Genomic DNA, 11080 nt, shown 5'->3' with positions numbered 1-11080 from the left:
GGAAAAGTTGTTCCTATAGTAATTGGTTCCATTTCTTCTTACGTTGGATGGATGTTGCATAAAATGTTTGGTAGTCTTTTTGTATACATTGTATAATGTTTGGGAATATAGCTGGATTTATCTCTTTTAAGTTGTTGTAGCATGTGTTGATTTCCTTCCTACCCTTCCCAAAGATGAGCAGCTTAAGAGAAAATATTTTTTTCTATTGAGGGGGTATCATATTATATTAAGTATGTTACACTGTAAGTAATATACTATATTTTCCTACACTGGATTTTACACAAACTCCCCTACCATTCACATACAAAAAAACCCCTCAAAAGCACATGCTTATTTCTGCTTACTTGCGAGCAAAGATTATGTTTTAAAAGGTAGACTGTGCTTACCTTAAGCTAGAGAAGACAAGATCAAGTGCTAGCACTCTAAAACCCTCTCTACAGCTTCCCCCTAAAAGGGGTAGGGAAATGCTCCAAAGCAAAACAACTGGAATTGTATCCTATAGGATCTCAGCATAAGAAGCCAAGAGATGCATCCCTAGACATACACAAGGAAGTGCAGGAACAAAGAAGACATGGCACTGCTGTAGGAGTGCTCCTATTCATGACAGCTTAACTTGAGCAGGACAAAGTAAAATCTGGGGAAATGCAGAAGGAACTGGGATGGCTCAAATAATGTTTTAAAGCAGAGCCTGTTGTGCTGTTTGTGGGCAGTCTGACCCTTCTTCTTTAAAGAAAACACCTGCTCCTTCCTGGAAGCTGACTTAAAAGGAGCAGCTCTTAGATGGGGGTGCTATGGATCAGTAGGGAAGTCAGGGAAGCTTGAGAAGAGCCAGAGTCTCAAAGCCAGAGGCTTGCCCCTCAAAAAGTCATGCTGAACCTGGATTCAGGGATTCCTCTCAGGAGAGGGAGACGGAATAAAGCTACTTCTTGAGAAAACGTTAGGAACAGTTAACGTCCCCTCTCCCCTCCATAAGTAATATGGAGCCTGTAACAATGCTAACGTGGCAATACGCAGCAGGGTTTAGTTGTCAAGTGCAGATCTACCAATATATTCAACACTCCAAGGATATGATTGCTTCACAAAGAGAAAAAAGGTTTGAATAGGATGATGAACTAGTGGTATGATCCTATCATGCCTTTTATAAAAAACTGAGCATACTGATACCTCCATAGACTGAAGACGACTTGAGAATACAATTTAACTGGTGTAGCAATCTCATCGTTATACACAGCGATTGGAATCTAGCAAATTTTACTCCTTCTGACAATGCCCAGCTGATAGGTTTCATGTCACCATTTAAAGACTGCTGCTTTAACAATCTTTTGTTTGGCAACACAAGGTCTCTCAGAACTCTTCCAAAGGACAGTCTGTGAAATTCTGAAACATTCAGAGGCAGAGGTATTTTATAAAGCCATCACTGTTAGCTTGTGAAGTAAAGCGGTCTCTTCCCCATCCCCAAAACAATGGAAGAAAAGATCCCCTTCCATACAGAAGCAGGGGACGGGATTAAAGGAAGAGATTCACATGATTTTTTAGGAACAGGAGCTCCTCTGATCTTTTGGTTATTCCCTAATGAGCTTTTACTGTTTTAACTAAGTACTAGATTATAATCCTTGTGAAAATATAAAATAAGGGCTGCAACCCACTTACAAAATCACCTTCCGTCCATTGATGCTCACTGAAGATAATGTCAATACAGACAGGTATCAGGTGCTTCAGAGGAATGGTCACAAAACTACTATGGAATAAGCTACCCATACTTAAAGAATGTACTGTAGAGATGTGGGTTTATATTTTAATTCTAGCCTTCTTTCTTTTTCATCATACTGTTCAATTCTACATATTCTCATCAGCCATACAAACACCCAATCTTTTTTCCACAATCCCAATGTGTGTCAAAAGATATTGTCAAGACCAAGAGCTTCATAGGTTAAAACTGTTTGTGTGAAAAATTTCAAGTGTGATGCTTTTAAAATTTCAAAGAGCGTTCTTGTAATATGACAGAGTGAAACTACCTGCCTCAGCAAATACTTAAGTAGCCGTAGTATAGCCTCTCAGTCAGTCAGGAAAGAAAAGTTTCAGTGGCCAGGACAGAAGACAAGCCAAACATCTTTTGAGTAGAAGCATTCCTCCCTCAAGCAATTGTAACAGATTTAAGAATCTCCTACTTTGCTCAGAATGCCCCATATACTTAGTTCACTTGTTACAAAGAAACAGGGGGAGAAGGACCTTTTTTTTCCCTCATAAGTGAACACACCTGATGACACTTCCATGTTCTCTTTATCAGGGAAGCATAAGGATCAACTTAATGCCTAGAAATGCACTTACAGAGAACCTGGACAAAATTCATAGATTTAATTGGCTTTAGGGCTGGAAGGGACCTTGGAAGATCATCGAGTCCAGCCCCCTGCCCCAGGGGCATGAAGTCAGCTGGGGTCAAAGGATCCCAGCAAGATAAATGTCCAAATGTCTCTTAAAGGAGTCCAGAGTAGGTGCTTGCACCACCTCTGGAGGCAGTCTGTTCCAGGTCTTGGAGGAGTTTGTGACCATTTGACCTTATCATCCCTTTGGGGCGCTCTGGTAAACATGCGTTCCCCCAGATCCTGATGTATACCCCTCATATACTTTTAGGTAACCACCAGGTCACCCCTGAGCCTGTACTTTTCCAGGCTGAAGAGTCCCATAGCTCTCAGCCTCTCTTCATAAAGCCTGTTTTCCTGCCCTCTGATCATGCGTGTGGCTCTCTTCTGGACTCTCGCAAGCTTCTCCATCATCCAGAATTCAGTTTTGTTTTGAAAGGCAACTGATTAGCTTTCCCATCATGCTTTCTGTAAATAAGTGGGGCACATTTTCCATCTGTCCACAGAAATGAGAACAAAATTTGAAAGAAAACATTCTAAATCCTGGTCCTGTGGCCAATAAAGCACTGGGAATGCCCTGAAGCTACCTTAGTTAATTAACTTTATGATTAAGTGCTAAAAGACCTGGCAAATGATACTGACCTAGGAGTATGACACCATGCCACCCATTCTATGGAAGCAACTTGGTCCCCATGCTTGAACCTAGCTTGTCCAATTTGACATGATAATTCTTTGAGGAGTAAGAATTCCTAATCTGTGATGCCAGTCAAGGATTGTTGCCCTATTAAAACCTGATAAAGATCCATGCATAGAATGCAATGATTTGTCCAAAGCTCTATTTTAAGTTCATCTATGCCAATGACATTTTCCTTGGCAGCAAATAACAGGTCCTGTTTTGCCCTCAGTAAGATCATCACTTCTGTGTTGGTAATTGTATCCGTACCCTACAGCTGAAAACTTCAAAATCTGCTGTGTCAGTTTTCCATCTCCATAATGCTTTTCTTACTTGGGAACTGAATTCCTCCCTCAATGAGCACCCACTGAAACACAAAATATATTTTGTTTATTTCAGCATCATCTTGACAGATCACTGACTTACCAAGACAAGCTGATAGAAGAGGCTTCCCAAAAGCAAGACATATAACAACCTATTTTGCAAGCTTTCCAGATTTATGTAGAGATCCAGCAACCTGAATATCTAACCATAGTCTCTGCTATTTGGCAGTACAATGTTGTACCCCTGATTGGGCCCAGCCCCCCTGCATTAGGAGGACTGATTTGCAGCCCCATTTCACCAAACATTTCCTGTCACAGCTAATACCCTAATCCAAGCTGCTAGTGCTGTGTAACACTGCTTCATCAGAACTCAATATGAAAACTTGTCAAACAAAACAGCAGCCAAGTCAAAAGCTCAGCTGAACTCCTGCTGTATCTGGATCCACTTATCCCTCTTTCAGTTTACCACAAATCCCAATATCCCTTATATTTAGTTTTACTGCATCATTACCTCTCAGTGCTTTCTTGTTGGGAGAGTAATAAGTCCTAAACATTAACTAACCAGTCACTTCCTTATCAAAAACCCTACTTACCATTCAGGCACAAGGGTCTGATCTACCTTGTTACTTCTGGGTCTTTCTGAATTATTTCTCAGATTTCCTCAACTATCTCTTCAACCCACCTCTCTCAGCAGTTCAGCACTCCTTTCCTCCACCTTTCCCTGTTCTCTGTATTTAGATGAAATTATTCCTTTCTATTTCTTCATTTCAGAATTAATCAGTTAATTGAGGTCTCTGAAAATTTCATTCAAAGTTGAAAACACAGGGACAGGGACCTTTCAATGTTCCATAAAATGAGAGAACAGACAAGAAAGTTTTATTTATTTTTTCTGATCAGTTACAAATTATTAGTTCAAAAATAGGCATGGGTATGTTGATCATAAAGCAACATGTCTAATACACTAACTGGAGACAACACTTCCTTTGCTTAAATCAATTATTTTAAAATACAAAACCTATTTTGCTAAACTTGGTATTTTCTTATATTTCTAACACTGAAGACTAAAGAAAAAAATATAAAATATTTTGTCCATTTTAGTTTCCAAATGTAGTTCGACACTGAGATGTATCAACATCTAAAAAAAATAAAATGCTTCATACATCCATCTCTAACAGTAAAAAAAATAATCTGAACGTATGAAAAACTACCTGATTGTTTTAATAAGTGTGTGTAGATAAAGGATATCTTTCTACTTAGGGAAAAAATACCAACTTCAGTATAAAGCATGTATTTTGCTGCAAGTTAACTTGTGCTATTAGTTATCAGTCACTGAGAATCAACATTTCTTGTATAAATGCAAATCAAGATTAAAAATCTATTATTTAAAATCAAGGCTTCCTGCTTGCTAATTTAAATTAAGATTAAAACCAGTACTTTATACAATCGCTTTGGTTTAAATCAATCCGCTCTTTCTTACATTCTAAAGAACTTCCTGCCATTCATATTTTTTCTGCTTGGTCTTTTTTGCATTGCTTCATACTAAATCCCATTAAAGAAAAGAGTCAAAATCTGAAATGCAAATCAACTACATGTAAATTCATTACATATTTCTATCAAAAAAGGAAAATCTGTTTTAAGGGTTAATGAAAAAATGTTTAAATAGGAGATATATTCAGATCAGCAGGGGAAAAATTTCTGTTGGACTTCAAACTTAGAGAAGTGGCCTGTTTTATATGCTCTCTGCTGAACTTGAAAAGAATATACAAAGGCACAGGCAAAGATGAAAAGAATGCAATCAATACAGCTCAATTTCTCTGCTATAATCTTATCCCCCAGAATATGCCTGAGCTAATTAAAAGTGAAAGCTCCATTTGTGATCAGAGGTGTAACTGAAGCATGAAATTCACAGCAAAGATAAGTTAGCGCTTTAAAATAAAAGCATTACCATCTACCTGACCTACTCTACCTGAACACCCACTGAGGAGTACAGTCTATGTCCTTCTGTACCAATGGCTTTTAACAGGCCTTTTAAATCTGGTTAAAAAGCAGAACAAAACCAGGAAGTTCCTGTGGAAGCATGTGGCAATAAAAAATAAATAAAATAAAATTTACTTTTATGTAATGTAACCATTTAGATTAGCCATTCCAGAATTTCAAATGAAGAGTTTCAAAAGCTACAAGAAAACAAGGTTCAATATCATAGAATACACAGAAATAATTTAAGGATGCTGCCCTATATTAAAGTGGAAAAGAATTAACTCTGTAGTAGTGGGACCTTTTGACAGGTTTGCATCTTTCAAAGGGATGTTCTACTTATTAATTTAACACATTAATTCCTGGAGTGAAAAAAAACAAATTTTAAATCACTAAAGATCTGACCAAGAATAAACACTAAATTACTTCCGTGTTTATGTATAACAGAAGTTGTGCCAGGATTGATGGTAGTCTGGCAAAGTTTAGAACAACTGAATAGGATGGTTTGGATAGAGATGATCCTACTTCAGGCAGGGGGTGGGACTAGGTGACCTCTGGAGGTTCCGTCCAGCCCTACTTTTCTATCACTCTATGATACTACTCTACTGAATAAAGAATTATCAAAATTTTCTAGTAGAAAAAAGGAACACACACAATCTTTTACATACATTTTTAAAAAGAATTATATTAAGACCTAACAACTCTTTCCAAAAAGTTTCAGAAAGAACGATTAAGCACGACATGCAAGGAAAAGATAGAATGCCATTTCCATCATGTGAGCCAAATGGGCAAATCTATATTCAGCAACAGTTCTTGCAATACTCTAATTTGATACATTAGGGATCATCCTTGAGATGTTCAGAGCCCTTGTCTAGGGACACTCTAACATTAGCCTCTTACAAGAGAAACAGGTAAAAATAATTAAATTATTAGTAGATTTTTTCAGAGCATTTTGCGAACATGAAGAACACAACTGCACCCACAAATTTGATCCTGCTATAGCACTCAGCACTTATATCCATAGGCCCATTTTCCCACAGCATCACTCTCTTTTGTTCCACTCCACTGACACAAAAATATTTTTAATTCAATGGAGATTTAATTTAATTCCAATAAGTAAATTTATTCACATGCATAAATATTTTCTGATTTCAGCCATAAGAATGAAGTAAACTCAACTGACTTTCTAAGTGAAGCAAATTAATATACTGCCTACAAGTATATCAGACTAAACTATCTTGCTAAAGGTATTAGGGGTGGTACATCTAAGAAAATAACTTTCAATCTAGATTACATGTATTGCAGAAAGCTCACAGCAAATGTCTAAAGTAGGGTGGTAAACTGCCATGGGCAGTCTCCGTGTGGCATGTGCCAGCTTGGGGAGGGGACAGGCAGCAAAAAGTAGAGCAGCAGATGGGGCAGGGACCACATCACAGGAACAGAAAGGAAAGCAGCAGATCAGACATGGAAAAGGGATTTGAGTGGCACTCAAACAGGGCACAAGGCTTAATTTGTGGCATACCTGTCAAAAAGGTCAGACCCAACCATCTAGCATACGTAAAAGGAAAGAATGAAAAAGCAAAAGGGAAAGGGAAAATGGAAGGGGGAAAAAAGAAACAACAACTCTGCAGTCTCCCATGGTGTTAGAGCCATGGGGTCCTTGTGCCATGCAGGACATACTGCCTTACCCTACCCCCAGAGGCTGAGACAGGAAGCAGAAGCTGAAGGAGGGAGGGGGAACTAGGAGACCTGGCCAGAGGCAGCAGCCAGAGAAGTGAGGGGGCATAGTGATCAAAGATCTGTGAAGGAAGTGATGCCCAGGTAGGAGCACTTTGGGAGGGAGAGGGTGAGAGTCAGACTGCTCTACTGTAATTAATTAGATTAATTTAAGACTGAGAACATTTCTAATAAAAGTAATGCTATAATTTTACTGGTAACAGGAGCTAGCAATGGGTATTTGAAAATATCATTCATTTCCCTACTGAATCCCAGTGCATATGCAATTGCAATGATACAACACGTCCAGGTTCTAACAATGAAATCCATCCAACTCTGATTATTGAAATCTGATCCCGCCCCCCAGTAACACTAACTTTGAAAAATACTTAAACTATAATCTGTATCAATTCTAAACATATGCTTTCCTCTCCTCCATTAAAATAGCCCTGCCTTTGAGATTAAACCAATATGAAGTACTGTAAATATTAGTAATGGGTCTCCCATGCTTTAGAACTCAAGCTAAAAGGCTTTGGAGACCATGGCCAGGGGATTAAAATTTTACAAATTACTAGACTTGGTACTTTGAGAAATGATATTTCACACAAATACAGATAACAGCTCCAATACATTTTGTTCAATACAAGAATTTCAGCTACGCACTTAGTAAAATCTATAGTCAAATGATTATTTTCTCTGTTTCAAAGAGAATTCTCTGTTTAGTTTGAATTCTCTTTAAAAATACATATTTGGGATTGAAAAAAAATATCACAAATGTTCTTCAATAAATATGGAACTGAATGAAATATGAATCTTGTGTGAATGGGATGAGCCCAATTCCCTTTACTTTTCTATGGAAAGACATGTGATGATGAAAATGGAGCAAAAATGAGATCTTAATCCCAAACTTAATTTTGGTCCCTACTATTAACAACCTTGAAGTTAAACAACCTAATTTGTACAATATTACCAATGTCTAAATACTCAAAATTCACAACTGCTTTTACATGTCTCATTTGCTATGCAGAGCAGTAGCAGAAAATTATATATTATACGATGTTCCTACCAATAACTGTTCTTGGTCTTCCTTGGCATCCTTGTAAGAGGAGGATCCAGGCAACCGAGATGGTAATGGAGTTTACAAGTATCGCACAGTAAGAGGAGATGCTGATCATGGTTCTTCTTGCAAATTCCACAACTTTGAATGAACGTTGCAAAAAAGTAATGAAATTACATTTGAGATGGTGAAGCATAAACTATACATTACTGTATTTCTTAGTTACAACAGAAGTGCAGGAGCAGTATTAGTTAATGATGATGTACAATTTTTGCAGTGTACATTAAGTCAACTTCAAGATTGCATTTTAAGAAGCTTATAACTGAGCATCCTAAAATATTAATGGCACGTCATATAATTACCTTTTAAATATGATGTTCTCTTCTTGACATCTACTATTATCTTTAAATTTATAGTCAAGTAAAATAGGATTGCAGTTACCCTTTTGGTGCTAGAATCCAGAGACCCCCAACACCAAGCACATGAGGGAAAAGGAACTAAAGAAACTAACTCCATTCTGGAATGACAGTAATGCAAAAACTGTTACCACTACTATTAACCATTTATGTATTTCAGTAACACTAAAATGCCATAAATAGGGCCACATGCCCATTATACTGGACAATGTACAAATACAGGTTTGGGGGGTTTTTTTAATTGAGCTACTGTCCCTGTACTCTCATCTTAGTCTGGCTGTTTCAAACATATCAAATTTGTACTAATCAATCATATAATGTAAAGAAACAAAAATATGTAGGTAGAGAAAAATAAAAATAAGTCTGTTCACAGTAGCTTGAAGATCTGTCATAAAGATGAGGAGCAAAAATCCTTAAACAGTATTTTGTATACCAGGTCAGTAAGACCATACAAAAACAATGGTAGCAAACTCACCACAGCTATATAGGCTGCTAATTGCTAAAGACCAGAACTTGGATTTGAAATTTCTATATCAGATATAACAGATTCTGATAAATGAGCTATAGAGGGTAACTTTTCCTCTAAAACACCGCTGTCAATTAAGAGAAAGAACTGCAAATATGTGAGCCAAAATAAAGAACTGACTTGGCTTCTTAGCCTGGAAATTATTACAGGATATATTGGTTACCACCAATCCAAGCCAGACATAAAGGTGAGGCATATTTTCCTCAATTTCTGTGAAACGTACATTTCAATTATAAGAGTTAACCCATTTACATTACAGAGTTAACCTAATTCTATTATACAGAACCTCCATTCTACTTGCCTATAAAGAACTGCTGGGAGTGCAGATGCCTTTTGTGTTCCTCCTTCTTTTTTACTTGGTTTCCTCTCCTTGGGTGCTCGCAAAATTGCTGGTATGTTCAATTTCTATTGGATATGAACAAATGCAGTTTTATCCACGTTTTAGGGAGGAGGATTACAGTACACACCATACCCTCATTTACCACTTCACAATCAGTTAAGTTTCACCACATTGAGGACGTTAGGATTACAAGAAAAAAAAAAAAAAAAAAAAAACAGCTTAGCCAGCTATTTTTGCAGACAAGAATTTTGTTTCAAAACTAATGTCAAGAAAACAAAAATCATACTAACATTTTTTAATGTAAACTGAAAAAAATGCAAACAGTAAAGTGCTGGCATTTTCACTTTTCCTCCCAAGCTTTAAGAGACAGACAAGGACAAGTTGGTTTAAAAAGCTAAAAGAAAGAAAAAAGAAAAAACCCACTGCATTTGACAAAAGAATATTGAGGCCGTTTATTTTCCTCAGCATCCCTGCTACATTGGTGCTCCGTAGGTTAATTAGAAAAATTATCTTATTGGACCAAACTCTCCACAAAGCAGACGAGATTCTCTTCGGGTTTCTACTAATCTGCAGTATGCTAGCTTCTCAGACAGCAACCATCTATCAAAGTCATTTCTCGGCGGCCCTGTGGGCCTGCATCTGTTCAACCAACTGGAAAAAAAGTGTCATGCAAGCTGTGCAAATGAATTCTACTTATACTTTTGCTTCCTTTTTATTTTAATTTAGTAATGTTTACACTGAGAAATGCATTTTGAACTTTTCCTTTTTAAAAAAAGTATTTTAAAAAAGTAAAACGCTTGTTTCTGACAAATCAGGTTCAACTTATGAAGAGAGGTTTTGGTTTTTTTGTTGTTAGGTTTTTTTTGTTTGTTTGTTTGTTTTTTGTAAATGACAAGCTTATAAGTAGAACCAGGAAAAAAAAAAAGTCAGCCTGGAGACCCAATAGGATTAAGCCACAAACACATCACAGTGGGTTTCAATGCTAAATTTCATTTTAAGCACAACAATGCAAGAAAAGCAGTACCAAAGGCTATCAAAAATTGTTGGTTATAAGATTCAACTACTGTATTTACCTCAATCCAAGATGCTTAGAATTTAGGATGACCCCCCCCAATAATTAGATTCTATATACATGGAAAATTATGAATGTGTTGTTACTGTCCATGTAAAGAATCTAACTAATGGAAGGTCATCCTGAATTCACCTCTCCTCCTCTTCCCCCCCTCCCCCCCCCACACTGTTGTGGTGGAGAAAGCAGCAATAGAAGGCAAGGGGCCATATCCCCACCCCTTACCTTGCCTGCCTGCCCTGCTTGTCCCTTGCCCCCCTGTGACTGCCTCCCCACCACTTGATCCCCTTGGTGTCTGCCCCCCATGTACTAGTACCCACCTTCTGCTGCCTGCCCCCTCACCCCAATTCACCTTGTATCCTTGCCCCCCTGCCCTCCCATGCCTGTGCATGACCCCTGCTGGCTGCCCCTCCTATGTGACCCCTCGCCCCACACCTTCTACCGCAGCTCTGCTCTGGCTCCAGGGCAGTAAGCTGTAGCAACACCAGCCTGCCCTGGGAAAAGCAGTGGCAACTCTCAGCCAGGCTGGACCAGAGCCAAAGTAGAAGGTAACAGGGCGAAGTGAGGGAGGGCAGAGGAAGAAGACACAACCTGCAGTCTCCCCAGTGCTCCCCCAGCCACAAGCC

General features: G+C 38.2%; 1 protein-coding gene across 5 annotated transcripts in view; it reads right to left on the bottom strand.

Annotated features, from left to right (window-relative positions):
- Nucleotides 1-11080, bottom strand: part of PHF14 (PHD finger protein 14) — a 364911-nt gene that overhangs the window by 242807 nt on the left and 111024 nt on the right. For all 5 annotated transcript variants that reach the window (XM_019508488.1, XM_019508486.1, XM_019508485.1 and 2 more), the window contains exons 12-13: nt 9347-9450; nt 8113-8244 (exon numbers count right to left, since the gene is read on the bottom strand). In XM_019508488.1, the coding sequence (XP_019364033.1) occupies nt 8113-8244; nt 9347-9450 (236 nt within the window). The remainder of the gene's footprint in view (nt 1-8112; nt 8245-9346; nt 9451-11080) is intronic.

Source organism: Gavialis gangeticus, unplaced genomic scaffold (assembly GCF_001723915.1).
Source record: "Gavialis gangeticus isolate Ggan-Ray unplaced genomic scaffold, GavGan_comp1, whole genome shotgun sequence".
Lineage (NCBI taxonomy): Eukaryota > Metazoa > Chordata > Crocodylia > Gavialidae > Gavialis > Gavialis gangeticus.
This window is presented reverse-complemented; position numbering and strand designations above follow the sequence as displayed.